We start from the raw sequence: 19,297 nt of genomic DNA, 5'->3' as shown, positions 1-19,297 counted from the left end.
CTGAGTCCTCAGGGAGAAGGGCGGTATACAAATTTAAAAATAAATAAATAAATAGTCTGGGGGGGGGGGGGCTTGGAAGGTTGTTTGTGTGCCTGTGTGTGTGTTGTATGCACATCCAGTAGTCTCAGGCCCTTGGAAGGTTGTGTGCCTGTGCGTTTGTGTTGTGTGCAAATGCAATAGTCTCAAGCCCTTGAAAGTGTGTGTCTGTGTGTGTTTGTTTTGTATGCGCGTGGGTGCAAAGCAGCCAAGCGGGGAATGCAATAGTCTCAGCCCCTTGGAAGTAAGGGGTGTGTGTGTTTGTGTGTTTTGTATGCACACCCCCTGCCGCCTCCAGAGAAGGTGGAGGTTGTGCAAGTGAGCGCAAGGCAGCCAAATGGGGAATCCAACCGTCCCCTACACACCTCTTGCGTGTGTAGGGGGCAGTGTGTGTGTGCCTGCCTGCCTGCATGTATTGAAGCGATGTATACACGGGACCTCCAACTACAATCCCCATCGCCCCCAGCCCCCTTGGTCTTTCCCCGCCCTTCTGGATTGCTCAATTCATTCTCAAAAGCATGTTTTTCCTTGATGGTCCACAAAGGTCTCTCTATTTTTCATTGGCCAGAGAAAAAACTTCAGAGCAGGGGTCACCAACCTTTCGGACCTCAGGGACCACTAAATTCATAATTTTAAATCCTTTTTTTTTTAAAAAAATACATTTTTAAACAAAACATAAAACATCCATCATCCATTACAATTGCAAACAGGGTGTCGATCGGTTACAAATCTTTTGTGCTTCATCCCGTATTCATTATTTACTAATTTTCTAATTTCTCATATTATCAATCTAATATATATCTTTATATTATTGTTTTCATTTGTCCTTTATTGAACAATGGCGTTTTCATCCCATAAAAAATTATTTTCATGTATTATATTGTTGCGTTCGTTTCATATTTCATTTCCATGTTTTATTATCGAGCCATTGATAAAATAAATCCCATATCATATAATATTGTTTGTCTTCCTGTTCTCTAATTTCAAATGTCAATTTGCTCGTTTCAGCCCATTCCATGATTTTCTTAATAACTTCATCTTGCGTAGGTATTTCCCCATTTTTCCAATTTTTAGCAAACACAATTCTAGCCATAATTTTAGTGGTCCACAGGATTTAAAATTATGGCTAGAATTGTGTTTGCTAAAAATTGGAAAAATGAGGAAATACCTACGCAAGATGTGGATGTTTTAAAAAGATAAATAGTATTTAGTGTAATATAAAAAATGCAAATAATTTTTCTACGGACCTCCAAAATTTTCTTGCGGACCAGCAGTTGGTGTCCCCTGCTTTAGAGGGTCAGGCCAGCTGCCTAATTTCACACCCTCCTAGCTTCTCAAGCAAACTTCCTAGCATCCCCCCCCCAAAAAAAGAGGCATCCTGGTTGGACCTGCTTCCTGAACCCCTCCCTAATTTGGAGGAACTCTCTTATCTCTGGTTCATCCAAAGGATGCAGCTGTTTCCAATAACCTGTGTGAATCCATCTTCGTATTTCCAAGAGAATTTGATGTAGGAAGAAAAAGTGCTGAGAATGAACTGAGCGAGCAAGAAGGGCAAGGCAGTTACTCGCTGCTCCTGAGTATATGCAGAGTGGCTGCAAGTCCTTTCTTGTTCATCAGGAAGATGCAGCTGCTTTCAACAGCAACCCTCTTGTTTTCGTGAATGTTGCACGTAGCTGTCTCAATCCTGTGATTTACTCCCTCTCTTCCTTTTCCCCCAATCCTGGTTTTTCCGCCTCGCAGGCCGAGGACAAGGAGATAATCGTGTGTGCTATCCAGACGTGCAGCCGCCTCTTTGGAGCTTTACTCACACGGGATGAACTCTTTGTGGGTAAACTTCCCCCTGAGGAAGACTCTGTCCAAGGTAAGAGGTCTGGGGGCGGACACGACAGCTATGGGTGTGGTAAACGGGACACAGATTTGACTAAGAGTAGGGAAATTTTAGGCTGTTCCTGAGCATGGGTGATGTGGCAATGGCTAAGCATCTTTCCTGGTTTATTAGGAGGAAGATACGGCTGCTTTCAATGGAATTTTCTTCCTGGTTTTGGGGTTCCTTTTTGCAGCAATCCTTTAGGGGTAGTTTTTAAAGCTGGGCATGCTTCAGATTTAATTTGGCAGAAGTTGCTTTCAGATTCAGGTGTGACACAGCCCCTCCTGAGGTCATTAAAGCAGCTGGATCATTTTTTTTTTCTTCATGGAGGATTTTTTTTTTTTTTTTTTTTTGGCAGTTCTAGAAGTTTTATTAAGTAGACCTTTTGGGATAGTTTTTAAGGCTGTGCATGCTTCAAATCTTATTTGACAAGCTTTTTGGACGTCAGCTAAGCACAGCCCTTCTGGGTTCATTAAAGCATCTGCATCTTTCTTTTTAAAGGATTCGATAGAAGAGGTCCAAAGCTCTCCTGAATCTACTCATTAAAACAATTTCAGTTGCAATTTTGTGGGGGCAGCTTATTTATGGCTGTGTTTATACCGAATATATATGGTAGTTGATGACCTCACAGCAGTGGGCAGCTTCTCTTTATCTTTCTCCGGTCCACGCCTTGTTTTGTTTCAGGAAATTACAGCGCAGAAGAGAAATATAAAATTTGGATGAGACATCGCTACAACAGCTGTGCCGCTTGTCTGGGGGAACTGATGGGGCACGAAGCTTTCCAGGTCAAAGTGAGTTTGCCAAAGAGGCAGCTTTGCAAGGATGAAATCTTGCAAACTAAAATCCCTTCGCACATATGTGCTAGTTGTTCCTAACTCCGTTTCAAAGCCAAAGAGTCAGCACTGTCCGAAGACGTCTCCGTGGTCATGTGGCCGGCATGACTAAACGCCAAAGGCGCACAGAACACTGTTCCCACCAAAGGTGGTCCCTATTTTTCTACTTGCATTTTTTAACGTGCTTTCGAACCACTAGGTTGGCAGAAGCCGGGACAAGTCACGAGAGCTCACCCTGTTATGCGGCACTAGGGATTCGAACCGCCGAACTGCCGACCTTTCGATCGACAAACTCAGCGTCTTAGCCACTGAGCCACTGCGTCTCTTAAAATAGTCTAGCAAAAGTTTTAAAAAAAGATTTGTAAATCATTTCTGTCTGGTCCTTTCCACTTTGCGAACATGCTAAAAAAAAACTGCTTTCTCTTAACATTTCCCCAAAGTGAAAAGACAGCATGTGAGGGAAAACAAAGCTTTTTTTTTTTTGTTCTCCCCTTGACGTGCTAGCTTTCTACCTGCAGGGAAGTCACACTTTTCATCTAGACAAGCATTTTGCAAATCTTCAAATGAAAAACATTCTAATTATCTAGCACCAAAGGACACAAAATTCTGGTGCAGTTCAGCATGTACTGCACATTTTCTGCCCTAGCAAATATTTATTTTATTTTTACTGTGTCCAACTCTGTGTTGAAAGGGTTCTCTCTTCCCCAAGAAGCATAAGTATATAAAGTCAATTTATTTTGGCTTTTGCTGTAATTTGGCCATTGTCTCTCTTTGTCCCAAATCAATATCTTCAATCAATGAACTAATTCCCCCACTGCGTTAAATGAGTGTTTTTCAAACTTGGCAACTTTAAGAGGGGTGAACTTCAACTCACAGAATTTCCTGGCCCTCTTAAAATAACCAAGTTAGAAAAACACTCATTTAATGCAATGGGACCTGTTTGATTCCGGCATAGCATCTTTTGCGCATTTAGCTAAAGGTAAAGGTTCCCCTAGTACATATGTGCTAGTCGTTCCTGACTCTAGGGAGCAGTGCTCATCTCCGTTTCAAAGCCGAAGAGCCAGCGCTGTCCAAAAACGTCTCCGTGGTCATGTGGCCGGCATGACTCAAACGCCAAAGGCGCACTGAACAGTGTTCCCTTCCCACCAAAGGGGGTCCCTATTTTTCCACTTGCATTTTTTACGTGCTTTCAAACTGCTAGGTTGGCAGAAGCTGGGACAAGTCACGGGAGCTCACCCCGTTACGCGGCACTAGGGATTCGAACCGCTGAGCTGCTGACTTTTCGATCGACAAGCTCAGCGTCTTAGCCACTAAGCCATCGCATCCCTTAGGACTATTCTGTAAACCACAATACAACAGTGGTTTAGCACCTCCCAGCTTCCTTACCCACCAAAGTGTTAAAAACGCTGCAAGATTTTTGAAGAATATTTTGCAGGGGGGACGGGGAAATGGACTTAATATTCAAGATCTCATTTGCTCTTCTGCTTTCTTACCTGTCCGTTTTGGTGGAAGGAAACTGCTCTTTGTACCCTGATGAAATTTGTTGAATTGGAAGCCAAACACCCTTTGGTCAAGAACGAATGGAGTTTCAACTTCCCTCGGGAGCTTTTACAAGTAAGTTGTCTGAATTCTGATACAGTTGTTTTGGCTTTATCTTCAACTTTGATTTCTTTTTTTTTTTTTAATAATCATTATTTACATTTTCGGTTAAAAAGAAAAGACAACACAACGTAAAATGACACACAAAGAACAATACAATAAACGAGCATACTTCTATGTAGTACTTTAATAAACAAATATTTGGTACTATAACTCTATATTATAATCCGGAGAAGACAGAACAGTTTATATACCTTAATACATCAATTAGGTCTATCCAACCTCACTTATCTTATATAGTATAAGTTTCTCAATAGATACCATTCCTCATCTAATGTGGGTTATAGTTTCCTCTTTTCTAACCATTTATAAAAATTTTCCCAAGCTAAACCTACTTGTGTTTGCTCCCTATCCTTTAATTTTTTAGTTAGCATATCTGCTTTCGCACATTCTAAAAAATTTTTTATAATAGCCTCCTCTGTTGGAATATTTTGATTTTTCCAAAGTTGAGCGTACGTCAATCTCGTCACTGTAATGATATGTAGTGCCAAATACCATAAGTCCCTTTTTATATTTTCCGGCTTGGAACGAGCAGGCATGTCTCTAGTCGCCAATCAATTTTTAACATTAAGATCTCATTAAGCCATTTTTTTATTTTCCCCCAAAATTTCGCTGCTTTCAGACACGTCCACCACTGATGGTAATAGGTGCCATGTTCCCACCCGCATTTCCAACAATCCGCCGACTGCCCAGAAAACATTTTAGCTAGTCTATCGGGAGGCAGTTGCCACCTGTATATCATCTCATAAATATTTTCTTTATAGGCTGTGGACACTACTAATTTCATTTTATCCCACCAAATCTCTTGCCATTTATCTAAGTGTATTGGATACCCAAAATTTTTCCCCCAGATGATCATGGTATCTTCAACTATTTCCTCACCTATCTCTATTTTCATGAGCAGTTTATAAATTTCAACTTTGATTTCTGTTGTCGGAATTAGAATAATGTTGTTGTTAGTTGTGAAGTTTGTCCGATCCATCGCGACCCCATGGACAACATTCCTCCAGGCCTTCCTGTCCTCTACCATCCTCTGGAGTCCATTGAAGCTCACTCCGACTGCTTCAGTGACTCCATCCAGCCACCTCGTTCTCTGCCGTCCCCTTCTTCTTCTTTTGCCCTCAATCTTTCCCAGCATGAGGCTCTTCTCCAGGGAGTCCTTCCTTCTCATTAGGTGGCCAAAGAATTTGAGTTTCCTCTTCAGGATCTGCCCTTCTAAAGAGCAGTCAGGGTTGATCTCCTCTAGGACTGACTGGTTTGATTGCCTTGCAGTCCAAGGGACTCGCAGGAGTCTTCTCCAGCACCAGAGTTCAAAGGCCTCCATTCTTTGGCGCTCGGCCTTCCTTATGGTCCAACTTTCACAGCCATCCATTGCAACTGGGGAAACCATAGCCTTGACTATATGCACTTTTGTTGGCAGGGTGATGTCTCTGCTTTTTAGAATGCTGTCTAAATTTGCCATGGCTTTCCTCCCCAGGAGCAAGCGTCTTTTAATTTCTTGGCTGGAGTCGCCATCTGCGGTGATCTTGGAGCCGACAACCCAAAATAATACAAGTAGTCCTTGACTTAACAGTAGTTCGTTTAGTGAAGCTACAACGGCACTGAAAAATGTGACCGATGACCATTTTTCACCCTTAACGACTGTTGTGGCATCCCCACAGTCACATGATCAAAATTTGGATGCTTGGCATCTGATTTGTATTTGTGACTGTTGCAGTGTCCCAGTTTGTTTAGTGACCGTTTGAAGTTACAACAGCACTGAAAAAAGTGACTTACGATCATCTTTCACACTTACGACCGTTGCTGCATTGCCATTGTCAGGTGATCAAAATTTGAATGCTTGACAACTGATTCACACTTATGACGGTTGCAGTGTTTCTGGGTCAAGTGATCCCCTTTTGCGACCTTCGGACTGCTGTGGTCCGCCAGTAGCCTGCGGAGCTGGCAGCGGAGTCGGACAGCGATGAGGCTGGAGAGGAACATGGGCCAGTCCCGGAGGCTGGGGAAGGCCCGGATGAGGGCTCTACGTCGGAGGCAGAGATGGGGCCAGGGCCATCGGGGAGTGATGTGCGGACTTCGGAGCCTCCAGAGGCTGACAGTAGAGAGGCAGAGGAACAGAGGAACAGGAGGAGCCTGTTCCTAGTGCACGCATGAGAAGAGCTGCCAGAAGGCAAGAGCAGCTAAAGCAGAGAGGACGACTCAGGAGTAAGGCCAAGCGATTGGCCCCTCCCATAAGGCTTAAAAGACCAGCAACGGCTCTTGGCCTCTTTGCCAGAAAACCACCGTTGAGAGAATTGCTTCTTGTTTGGCTGTAGTTATTTCTACTGTTGCTGAACTGTTGCCAAGAAAAGCATTTGGCAGTTTGCCTAATTATCCCAAGGTCAGAGATAAATTGAAGACTGGTGTTTTGAGGACTTTGCTTTCATTTCATTTAGAATATGCTGAGAATAAGTTAATTCTCAGCTGTTTTAATAAAATCTGTTTGTTTTTTGGAACTGTTTGCATTTAATATTAACTACGTGGGCCTGGGTCACAACACGGACAAGCAAAGTCAAGGGGGGAGCCAGGTTCGTTTAACAACGGTGTTACTAGTGTAACAACTGCGGTAATTCGCTGAATGACGGTGGCAAAAATAATTAGTAAAATGAGGTAAAATTCATTGAAATGTCTCACTTAACGGCAGAAAAATTGGGCTCAATTGTGGTCGTACGTCGAGGTCTACCAGTAGTAGATTTTTTTCTTGATTCGGCATTCGGTTCCATTTCTTCTTCCTCTCTTCCTGTCTCCCTCTCCCCCCACCCATTCTGAGAAAATTAGCAAATTTGAGGATCCTGAATGGGTGAAATCTCCCCAAATTCTTTGTTGTCCTTCTCCAAACTTTTGCGGTGTTTCTCCTCTCTGGGAGAGAGAATTTAAATCTCCCGGGGAAAGGAGTGACGATAATGCAAATGTGATCGATTCTGCCTCTTAATTCTCTTTGCCTCCCTTTCCAGGTAGTGGTGGAGGGTCTAATCCAGACCGATCAGAATTCCTCGCTCCTAATCTCGCGTTTCCAGGAATACATGGAGCAGGACGATGTCCGGTTCTTTGTGATGAAAGCGGTGGCCGAAAACCTGGGCAACGTGATGCCAAAAGCCAAACAGGTACCTTGATGTCTTGGCTGAGAACGGAACTCTGCTATTTTTGGTGTTTTTTTTTTTTCATGTTTTATTTATACAGTTATTTTTAAACAATCTCAGTCCACATAATTCTTGTAATATTCTTTTTTTTTTTTATTTGATTTATATGCCGCCCTTCTCCGGAGACTCAGGGCGGCTTACAATGCATTAAGCAATAGCCTTCATACTTTTGTATATTTTTATACAAAGTCAGCTTATTGCCCCCACAAACTGGGTCCTCATTTTACCTACCTTAGAAAGGATGGAAGGCTGAGTCAACCTTGAGCCTGGTAAGATTCGAACCTGCAGAAATTGCAGGCAGCTGTGTTAATTACAGGGTGCATTAAACCACTGTACTACCAAGGCTCTGTCAGAGTTTGTTGCAAAAAACAAATCCAGACGCACACACAGATAAACTGATGCAGCAGGATTCGTCAACTTCTTTATATTCACAATAACACATAAAGTATTTACAATACCAACAGTTGATTCTCCAGCTCAGATCAGCCTATGTGTTCAAACACAGAATGTACAGCTCAGAGCTTAACACGTTGGTTTCAGTTTCAATTCTCTGCACAGAATCAGAAGCTGCAGACTAAGACACACCTTGGCTCCAGTCTGTCTCAGCTCCCAATTGGCTGACTTAGTTGCTATGCCTATTCATTGGCTGACCTTGTTACCATGTCTTCCCAGTTATTAATATTCATCGCCATAATATTAATAATACAATAATATAATAACAGTAATACTTAACATCCTCTTGTTTAACAACTCTCCAAATTACCATTTCCTCTTTTTATATCTCCTCCTTTCTAACTTCCCTTTCTATTGCCTAGCCATTGATAGAATATATCCCATATCAAAAAAACCTCTTCTTTTCTTCCTACTTCTCCATTATTATATTAAAAAAATATCCTGTTCCTTCCCTTTCTCCATCGTTAGGAAAACGTGTCCTCTTCCTTTTTTTGGAAGTTCAAGAGAAGTTCTATGCCACTTTTATGTCATCATTTATTTCATTTAACTGTTTTAAAAGGAAATGTGTCAACTCGCAAAGCATCCCTGGCCTGCTCTCGAGTTGCCATAGGCAAGGGGGGATGGGAAAACGGCAAAGCAGCACGGCAGCCAAAAACAAAAGCACATTCCAGACATCTCTCTCTCAAGGCTGTCTCCCAGGGTTACCCACAGCGGCCGGAGGGGAATGATCTCTACAACCCAGGCAAATGAGACTGATGACACCCCCTGGGGAGGAGGGGTAAAGCAGGGTCAAGTTTTGGCCATAAATTACATGGGGTCAGAGTTGGCTTCACTTGAAACATGCCGACATGAAGCTCTTGATAAATAATTTGATTTCTTTTGAAGCTTGGCTCGAGGTTCATGATTTAATTAGGGCATGTCAGGAACCCTGACAAAAGGAACAGAAAAAGTTAAAATAGGAGGAGGAGGTGGTGGGATGAGTTTTACTCCTCAGCTCCTTGCAGAAATGGCAAGATAAAAATAATTTTACAAAATAGGAGAGCATCATATTTTGTTTGCTTTTAGAGGCATCTTGCACTAGATCTGGTTCTTGCCCCAAAGCGATTAAAATGTCTGCCGTTTTATTATCTGTTTTTTCCTTCCCACAGGCTCCCTTTCCGATTTACCAAAAGAATGCCTTCGCTCTCATTTCGTCCATCATCATGCCAAGTGAGGAAAGCGAGATAAAAAATTTTCTAGTGAAACACGGTGAGTGAAATTTCCTGGTTTCTTGCATCTGTGTGTCTCTGGCCAGAATTATGATCTTGACAGATGTACCAAGTGTGAACTCGGCCTTCTACGCGGTTAAACAATCCATCGGGTCTAAATGATCTAAATTTAAATGATAGAATAGAATAGAATAGAATAGAATAGAATAGAATAGAATAGAATAGAATAGAATAGAATTCTTTATTGGCCAAGTGTGATTGGACACAAGGAATTTGTCTTTGGTGCATATGCTCTCGGTGTACATAAAAAGACAAGATACATTCGTCAAGAATCATAACGTACAACATTTAACGATAGTCATAGGGAACAAATGAGCAATCAAATCATGTTAGGAAACAGTCTAAATTGTAAGGATACCAGCAACAAAATTACAGTCATGTAGTCATAAATGGGAGGAGATGGGTGATAGGAACGATGAGAAGATTAATAATAATAGTAGTGCGGATTTAGTGAATAGTTTGACAGTGTTGAGGGAATTATTTGTTTAGCAGAGTGATGGCGTTCGGGAAAAAACTGTCCTTGTGTCTAGTTGTTCTGGTGTGCAGTGCCCTATAGCGTCGTTTTGAGGGTAGGAGTTGAAACCATTTATGTCCAGGATACGAGGGGTCTGTAGATATTTTCACAGCCCTCTTTTTGACTCCTGCAGTATACAGGTCCTCCATGGAAGGAAGGTTGGTAGCCATGGTTTTTTCTGCAGTTCTAATTATCCTCTGAAATCTGTGTCTGTCTTGTTGGGTTGCAGAACCAAACCAGACAGTTATGGAGGTGCAGATTAAAGTCTAAATTATTCCAAAACTTTGGGAGGAAACATTTCAAAGAGTTGTCTTGATTCTCACAGCTGTTTTGTTTTGTTTTGTTTTAATTGGGTCTCTTTCTCTCTTGACAGCTAATCAGGAGGAGTGGAAGGTGTCCAAACTAAAGGTAGATCCTTTGATTGAGTAGAAATTATTCATTGTTGCTCTTCTGTTGACCTTGCTTTAAGGCAAATTTCGAGATTGGGTTTGTGTTGCATTTCTGAGAATAGCAGTAGCCCTTAGACTTATATATACTGCTTTATAATGCTTTCCAGCCCTCTCTAAGCGGTTTACAGAGTCAGCCTCTTGCCCCCAACAATCTGGGTCCTCATTTTGCCCACCTCGGAAGGATGGGAGGCTGAGTCAACCTTGAGCCTGGTGAGATTCGATCTGCCAAACTGCTGGCAGCTGGTGATCAGCAGAAGTAGCCTGCAGTACTGCACTCTAACCACTGTGCCACCGAAGTCATCGGAGGGGTGATATAACAGTATAGACCAGAAAATAAGGACCAACATTACAAGGTTGTGTGAATTCAATTGCTTGGGCCTGATGTGTGAACCAAGCAGATAGGAAATGGGGGGGGGGGGAGATTTTTGAACAAAGCAGGAATGGCGTTGATAGTCTCCTGAATCATCTCAAGAACCTGGATGTATTTTGATGGACACGCTCGGCTTTCCCATTTAAGCCTGCAGGATGTGGTCCATTCTGAAGGCCGCTTCGCTTCTTTCTCCATAACTTTTTTTTTTCTTCCAGGAACACAGACGGGCCTTTGAGAGGATGTGGCTGGGATTCCTGAAATATAAGGTAGGGGCGTTGAGGTTGTCACAAAGGTCTGATTGTGGGGTTGATGTCACACCTGGGTAATAATTTCACCCATCTAAGTCTGCCCTCAAGTTCACCTTAAATCAGGAGAGATTAGAATGTGGAAGGAAAGGGAGAGGGAGGGAGGGAGGGAGGGAGGGAAGGAAGGAAGGAAAGAAAGGAAGGAAAGAAAGGAAGGAAAGAAAGGAAGGAAAGAAAGGAAGGAAAGAAAGAAAGAAAGGAAGGAAGAAAGAAAACAGAGAGGGGAAGGAAGGAAAACGGAGAGGAAGGAAGGAAAATGGAGAGGGAAAGGAAGGAAGGAAAACGGAGAGGAAGGAAGGAAAATGGAAAGGAAGGAAGGAAAACAGAGAAAGGAAGAAAAACGGAGAGGGGAAGGAAGGAAAACGGAGAGGAAGGAAAGAAAGCAGGAATGAAAATGGAGAGAGGAAGGAATGAAAACGGAGAGAGGAAGGAAGGAAAATAGGAAGGAAAATGGAGAGAGGAAGGAAGGAAAATGGAGAGGGGAAGGAAGGAAGAAAAGCGGAGATGAAGGAAGGAAAACGGGAAGGAAGGAAGGAAAACGGGAAGAAAGGAAGGAGGACCCAGCATATTCAACCTTTGTATCAGGCCATGCTTGAAAAGAAAGTGTTGATGGTAGCATCCATCCCTCTTACCTAACATGGCCCACCATCTCTCTCTCTGTCTCTTTCCCTGTGTAGCTACCTGGAAGCCTCTACAAAAAAGTGCTGGTCATCCTACATGACTCCATCTTGCCCCACCTGAATGAGCCCACCCTCTTGATGGATTTCTTGACCGTCGCTTATGATGTTGGTGAGCGGTGGTTCCCAGGGACGTAGGGTTGACCTTGGACTTTAGGGAAGAAACGACGGAGCAGGAAAGAGGACCCAGTCTTGAGAAAGGGTTGGGCGAACCTGTCGGCAACTAGCGTCACATCTGGTGGCTCCGAACGTCATTTGGTGATTCTGCTGGGTCTCCAGAAAAATAGCTCTAACTCCCTTTTTTACTTAGGTTTCCTGCTTGAGCAGGGCGTTAAGACTAGAAGACCTCCAGGGTCCCTTCCGACTCCCTTATTCTGAACCTCGCTTTGTGCATCTCTTTCAGGTGGAGCCATCAGCCTTCTTGCCTTAAATGGACTGTTTGTTTTGATTCTCCAACATAACCTGTGAGTGACTTAGCAAATCCTAGAAAAAGTTCCCTGTTCTTCAGCCAAAGGCTTTTAGTTCCCCAATTCACACATTACAGTTCCTATACCAGGACCAGCTTTGTCCAGGCCAGGTGTCTTCCAGATATTTGGAGATTCTGAATTCTAGCCAACATCCATCATCATCATCTTTTAACGACCCCGTAATCCCTTGCGAGTGGTGTCTGGGCAACTGTATGGAGCTGGTTGCTTACTGGCTGGATGCCTTTCCTGTTGCCAGTGCGGAGTTACATTCAGCAGATGTATATTCTCAACGTGCCCAGGGAGAGAAATATCTGCCTCTACCTAGGATCGAACTCACAGCCTCCTGATTGTGAGGCGAGAACTCCACCTCTAGGCCACCTCTAGCCAACATTGCCTTTGTACATTCACACATCTGGAAAGCATCTTATCCTAGAAATGGCTTAGGTTCTTCAGTGCTACCTTACAGAGCTAGTTATGTGCTGGGATCTAGGCAGAGTCTTTCAAAAAGTTTTCTAGACTGGGACACAGCCGATACCTTATCATGAGAGCTAGCCTCTTGATCGTGGCTTAGTTATTTAAATAACAAACAGGTCCTGCAACATGAAACCCTGATCTAGCTGGCTTAGCCACCTTCTCTTTTGTATCTAACGAAGCTGTGAGGAGGTTGGGAGTTTTAAACCTGGTCTCTCTTGAGCTTCTACAGGCAGTCCTCGACTTAAAACGGCTCACTTAGTGACCCTTCGAAGTTACAAGGGCGCCGAAGAAAGCGACTTAACGACGGGTTTTCACACTTAGTGACCTTTACAGCCTCTCCATGGTCGCGTGATCAAAATTCAGACGCTGGGCAACTGACTCGACTTTACGACGGTGGCAGTGTCCCAAGGTCACGCGATCCCCTTTTGCGACCTCCTCACAAGCAATGGGGAAACCCGATTCGCTTGACTCACTTAACGACTGCAAGTGGTTCCCTTAACAACCGTGGCAAGAAAGGTCGTGAAATGGGGCAAAACTCAGCAACAGAAATTTTGGGCTCAATTTGTGGTCGTAAGTCGAGGACTGCCTGTATCCTGAAAGTTAGGAATGTCAGAAAATAACATGCTTTAAATTAATCTGTTGTTGGGATTTTTTTTTTTTTTTTTTTTTTGTAGGGAATATCCAGATTTCTACACAAAACTCTACAGTCTTCTGGACCCCTCTATCTTCCACGTAAAATACCGTGCCCGGTTCTTCCGTTTGTTGGACTTGTTCCTATCTTCGTCGTAAGTCGAGGTTTGATGCTTCACCTCAGACCTGATTTGTTTCCTATTTCCCATCAGTATCCCATTAATAACCTAGGTCCGTGATGGCGACCACAGGTGGCACGCAGAGCCATCTCTTTGGACACGCGAGCCGTTGTCCTAGCTCAGCTCCAGCGCACATGCGCGGGCCAGCCAGCTGATTTTCAGCTGGCCCCGCCCATGCCACCTCCCCCCTCCCAGGAGTGTCCACGCAGCCCGTTTTGGCTGCCAGGTAAGTACAGGGCTCGTGTGGAGTCTCTGGGAGGGCGTTTTCGGCCTCTGGGGGAGTGCGGGAGGTCGTTTTTGCCCTCCCCAGGCTCCAGGAAAGCCTCTGGAGCCTGGGGAGGGTGAAAAATGGGCCTATCAGAAGTCTGGAAACAGGCTGTTTCTGGAGCCTCTGAAGGCTTCAGGGAGGCCTGCTAGGCCCAAAACGGGGTGCACGGGGCAGATTGTGTGCAGGGGTACAGGGGGGGCATTGAATTATGGGTGTGGACACACGACCCACCCACCCCCGTGCTCCCCCCACTTTTGGCACTTGACTGCAAAAAGGTTAGCCATCACTAACCTAGGCGTAGAGTGTGTTTCCTTGTATGCATCTCCAGCCCAACCCCTGGGGGGAAAAACCCCCAAAGAATAAATGAGGTCAGTTTCCCTCATTCTGGTCCTTGTTTAGCTACCGTATTTGGGACAGGCAGTTTGGTCGTGAAGCGAAGTGAAGTCGAACTGTGAGTGTGTTTACGATCAGATTTCAGCTTCCCTTCCTGCAAATGTCATCCGTTGGCCAGGGTTGGCCATAAGATTGCTTTATTTCTCATTACTGTTGTGGACAGTTGCTAAACAAGGCAGTCGCTAAATGAGGACTGATTAGAATGCCTTTATCATTCAGGACTGACCTCTCCCAAACAGGAAGGGTGTTTTTAAGGAAGGTTATGCTAGTATTGTGTGGTGACCCTTTGAGAGGTGTATGCAGCGAAATTTCATTTTAATGTATGCCGATTAGTGTACATTCAAAGTGACAATAAAGTTATTCTATCTATCTATCTATCTATCATCTATCTATTTATATCATCTATTTATCTCTTTCCCTCCCTCTCTCCCTCCCTCCCTCCCCCTCTATCTATCTATTTATATCATCTATTTATCTCTCTCCCTCCCTCTCCCTCTCCCTCTCTCTCTCCATCCCTCCCCCTCTCTATATCTATCTATCTATCCATCCATCTATCTATATCTATCCTCTCTGTATCTAGCTCTATCATCTATTTATCTATTTATATCATTATTTATTTATATCTCTCTCCCTCCCTCTCTCTTTCTCCCTCCCCCATCTAGCTATCTATATCTCTATCTATTTATATCATCTATTTATCTCTCTCCCTCCCTCTCCCTCTCCCTCTCTCTCTCCATCCCTCCCCCTCTCTATATCTATCTATCTATCCATCCATCTATCTATATCTATCCTCTCTGTATCTAGCTCTATCTATCATCTATTTATCTATTTATATCATTATTTATTTATATCTCTCTCTCCCTCCCTCTTTCTCCCTCCCCCGTCTAGCTATCTATATCTCTATCATCTATTTATATCATCTATTTATTTATCTCTCTCCCTCCCCCCTCTGTCTATATCTATCTATCTATCATCCTTCTCTTAGTGTCCTTGTCTCTTCTGTGCTCACCCTTGGTGCTCTCTGATCTTGGCTGTTTTGTTGTAGACGTTTCATGACTCAAGTAGGTAACATCATCAGTGTTAGAAAGGACTGTGGGTTTGTTCTCTGTTTACATACTAATACTTTGCCCTGTCGGTGGTGGTGGGAGGGTTCTTGGTGGTTCCTCAATTAGGATGTTGTTTATTGTTAGCTTGGTTGCCTGCGTCAGTATTTCCTTGATTGGGGTATTGTATTGGGGTATAAACAGAGCAAACCCCACTCCTTTCTAATACTGATGATGTTGCTTAGTTGGATCATGAAACGTCCTCCTCCTCCTCTCCTTTGCAAACTCTACTCCCTTCTAGCATTGATGTTGCTGCCTAGTTGGGTCATGAAATGTCTGTAAGAAAACAACCAAGCTCAGAGAGCACCAAAGACTCCTTAGTTCTCCTCCTCCTCCTCCTCCTCCCTGCAAACTCTACTCCCTTCTAGCACTGATGACACTACCTAATTTGGTAATGAAATGTCTGCCAGAAAACCACCATGTCTTCAGGAAAACAACAAATCAAGAGTACCAAGGACTGCAGAGTTCAATCCTTAGAACAGGAGAGAATAGAATAGAATAGGAGAGAATGGAATAGGAGAGAATGGAATGGAATGGAAGAGAAGAGAATAGAATAGAATAGAATAGGAGAGAATGGAATAGAGAATGGAATAGTAGGAGAGAATAGAATAGAGGATGGAATAGAATAGAGAATTGAATTGAATTGAATTGAATTTTTTATTGGCCAAGTGTGATTGGACACACAAGGAATTTGTCTTCGGTGCATATGCTCTCAGTGTACATAAAAAGAAAAGATTGAGCTACAAATATTCTCTTCTCCTGGTCTCTTCTGCTGCTTCCCACAGGCACTTGCCAGCATATCTGGTGGCAGCCTTTGCCAAACGCCTCTCCCGCCTGGCACTCGCCGCCCCGCCTGATGGCTTGCTGATCGTCATTCCTTTCATCTGTAACCTCTTGAGGAGGCACCCATCCTGCTTGGTGCTCATCCACAGGCCCAGCGGCTCAGCAGGTGAGAGAGCTCAGAAAGGTGGTGTTTTCCACCCGCTCAGTTGAAGTTGACTTGACTTTGAGGAGGAAGGCTGAAACCTGCAAATTTAAGGCGGCCACACCAACTTCTTCGTGATGCTTTTCTTTCTATATTCCAGCTGATCCCCACTTTGGTCAGAAATGGTGTAGGGCAGCGGTCAGCAACCTGCGGCTCTGGAGCTGCATGTGGCTCTTTCACCCCTCTGCTGCGGCTCCCTGTCGCTCAAAATATGCGTCACAACCGCCAGTGTGCGACACCCGGTGGCACGCAATTTATTGAGCTTTTCGACCCCCGGTAGGCCAATTATGGATAAATCCAAGAGAAGAAAAAAGTTTCAGAAGAAAACAGAATGTTTAATTCAACTACGTATGCTAGTTTTGTGGCCGCTCAAGAAATAGTTAGGCATGGGAAGGGTTTTGTGGCTCCCGGTGTTTTCTTTTCTGTGGGAAAAAGGGTCCAAATGGCTCTTTTGAGTGTTTAAGGTTGCAGAACCTTGGTGTAGGGTCTCCTGTTTGCGGGGGGGGGCAGGGGGGGTTGGACTAGATGACCTACAAGGCCCCTTCCAGCTCGGTTCATCTGTAAACCCACCATATGGGTTCATGAAGCGGGTTTCCTTAGAAATGGGGGTTCGTTCTATTCCAGCTGAGCCCCACTTTTGTCAGAAATGGTGTAGGGCCATGATGGTGAACCCATGGCACGCGTGCCACAGGTGTCATGCAGAGCCACATCGGTGGGCACGCGAGCTCAGCTCTGGTGCACATGTGCATGCCAGTCAGCTGATTTTTGGGCCCACTGGAAGTTGGCAAACAGGCCATTTGTTGCGTCTGGGGGGGTGGGGAAGGCAGTTTTCGCCCTCCCCAGGCTCCTAGAAAGGCCCTGGAGCCTGGGGAGGGCAAAAAACGGGCCTACTGGGCCCACTGTGCCATCACATGCCAAAAATGGGGAAAGTACGGGGGTGGGTGGGTCGTGCACACATGCATGGGGGTGGGGCGCATAGAATTATGGCTGTGGGCATGCACGCGCCCGCTCCCCCCCACATTTGGCACGCGATGGCAAAAAGGTTAGCCATCACTGGTGTAGGGTCTCCTGCTTGGGTGGGGGGTGGGGGTTGGACTAGATGACCTACAAGGTCCCTTCCAACTCTGTTCATCTGTAAACCCACCATATGGGTTCACGAAGAGGGTTTTCTTAGAAATGGGGGTTGCAGGAGGAAACATCTACCATCTCTTGTGACCATGGAAGGCCAGGAGAAGACCTGACACCGCAGAGCTACAAAGCTGTCGTGGATTTTTTTTTTTTTAATTTGATTTATATGCCGCCCTTCTCCGGAGACTCAGGGTGGCTTACAATGCCTTAAGCAATAGCCTTCATTCTTTTGTATATTTATACAAAGTCAGCTTATTGCCCCCACAATCTGGGTCCTCATTTTACCTACCTTAGAAAGGATGGAAGGCTGAGTCAACCTTGAGCCTTGGCGAGATTCGAACCTGCAGTAATTGCAGGCAGCTGAATGATAATAACAGGCTATTGGTCTGCTGTGCCACCAGGCTCTTAGGATGGCTGATTCTTTTTCTTTTTTCTTTTAAAATCTTCTTTAGAGATGCCGGAGGATCCTTATAAGATGGATGAAAAAGAGCCCTTGGAAAGCAGGGCTCTGGAGAGCTCCTTGTGGGAAATAAAGGTAGGTTGGTCATCTTAACAAGAACTTGGTGTTTGATTTATATTTATATCTATTTCATCATTTCCGTACCTTTTTATAATAATAGAGATAAATAGAAAATTAGGGCCGCTAGAATACCATGCTAGATTGAACTGAAAAGGGAATAACAGAGAGGGGAACGAGTAGAGAGAGAGAGAGAGAGGAAGGGAGAAGAGAAGAGAGGAGAGGGAGAGAGAAGAAAGGGAAAAGGAGAGGAAGAAAAAGGGGAAAGGAGTAGGAGAGAAGGTTAGAAGGGGGAAGAAGAGAGGAGTGGGGGAAGAGAAGGGGAGGTAGGAAAGAAAGAGAGGAAGAACGAAGAAAGTAGGAGGAGATAGAGGGAGGAAGAGAAAGGGAGGAGAAGAAGAAAGGTTGTGGCAAAAAAAGGAGGGTAAATGGTAAAAGAGCAGCCCTGAATAAGTAAAAATGAAAAATGAAAGTTAAAAGATAAAATGAATGAAAAATGGTGGATTTACTTATGAGAAATAAAAATGAAACCTTTTTTGAAAAAAAAAAGAACAACTTGGTGGAATTTTGGTTTCATCACTCCAGCAGGGAGGAAGACGGGTTGGGTGGCCAACATCTGCACCAGCGCTAACAGTTGTGCCCTTGGCAGTCACTTGACCCACCAAAAAAACTCCCACCAGCGGTGGGTTTCCAATATGCTTACCACCGGTTCGCCCCGCGTGCATGCGCCTGGCCTCGAAAACGTGCCTAAATAGCACGTCATAGAGCCAGGGTGGATGGCCCCACGATCTCCGCTATGGTTCGCCCGAACCGGCTGACTCCCACCAACCCTAACAGCAAGCCACTAGTAGAAAACCCTACTCTTCCTAGCACTGACGAAGTTGCCTAGTTGGGTTAAGAAACATCTGCAAGAAAACCACCAACCTCGGAGCTCTCCAAGGACCCTATAGTTCTCCTCCTCCTCCTGGAGGAATCATCCATCCATCATCTCTTGCCCGCTTTATACTTCAATTGCTATGCTTTAAAAGAAAGAGAACGGAAAGAGCGAATCAGAACCACACCTGCGTTCCTAACGTAAGGATCCCAGAAGCATGGAGAGAGAGAGTCTTGGTGACTCCAATGGGGATGATAGCTGTTTGTCAAGGCTTTAATAAATGTCAGGCAACTGTATCTTTCATTTTTTGGGCACCCTTAGACGCTGCAGAACCATTATCATCCTGACGTTGCCAAAGCTGCGGAAGAGATTAACCTGCCTCTCTCTCAGATGGAACAAGATTTGTCCGAGATCCTAGAATCGACAGCCTTTGAGGTAATGATGTCCCTAGAAAGCATGGGGGGACATGTTTTCCCTACTTTGGGACCCTCTCCAGTTGAGTGGTCCCATACTTACAGTAGTGGTCAAAATTGTGGGAACCTTTTGGGAAAAGTGTCTTTTTGAGATTTGATAGCTAATAACACCACTTTTTTTTTTTTTTTTGGAGTTTCAAGAGAATCCTATTCCACTGCTGGAATGGCCTGGGAATAGCCCAGACCTTAACCCAGT

The 19,297-nt window shown here is 44.3% G+C and overlaps 1 protein-coding gene across 9 annotated transcripts in view; it reads left to right on the top strand.

Moving 5' to 3' along the window:
• Positions 1-19,297, top strand: part of NOC4L (nucleolar complex associated 4 homolog) — a 73,852-nt gene that overhangs the window by 1,371 nt on the left and 53,184 nt on the right. For 7 of the 9 annotated variants that reach the window (XR_015730272.1, XR_015730271.1, XR_015730273.1 and 4 more), the window contains exons 2-14: positions 1,777-1,897; positions 2,588-2,694; positions 4,249-4,350; positions 7,389-7,538; positions 9,176-9,275; positions 10,183-10,217; positions 10,844-10,894; positions 11,611-11,722; positions 12,014-12,074; positions 13,226-13,336; positions 15,910-16,073; positions 17,690-17,772; positions 18,950-19,063. Coding sequence is in view for 2 of the 9 variants with exons in the window: in XM_060683835.2 (XP_060539818.2) it covers positions 1,777-1,897; positions 2,588-2,694; positions 4,249-4,350; positions 7,389-7,538; positions 9,176-9,275; positions 10,183-10,217; positions 10,844-10,894; positions 11,611-11,722; positions 12,014-12,074; positions 13,226-13,336; positions 15,910-16,073; positions 17,690-17,772; positions 18,950-19,063 (1,311 nt within the window). In the remaining 7 variants the exon portion in view is untranslated. The remainder of the gene's footprint in view (positions 1-1,776; positions 1,898-2,587; positions 2,695-4,248; positions 4,351-7,388; positions 7,539-9,175; positions 9,276-10,182; positions 10,218-10,843; positions 10,895-11,610; positions 11,723-12,013; positions 12,075-13,225; positions 13,337-15,909; positions 16,074-17,689; positions 17,773-18,949; positions 19,064-19,297) is intronic. The other 2 variants (XR_015730276.1, XM_087880277.1) reach the window with 1 other exon arrangement.

Source organism: Pantherophis guttatus, chromosome 17 (genome assembly GCF_059756535.1).
Source record: "Pantherophis guttatus breed Tessera chromosome 17, ASM5975653v1, whole genome shotgun sequence".
Taxonomy (NCBI): domain Eukaryota; kingdom Metazoa; phylum Chordata; class Lepidosauria; order Squamata; family Colubridae; genus Pantherophis; species Pantherophis guttatus.
This window is presented reverse-complemented; position numbering and strand designations above follow the sequence as displayed.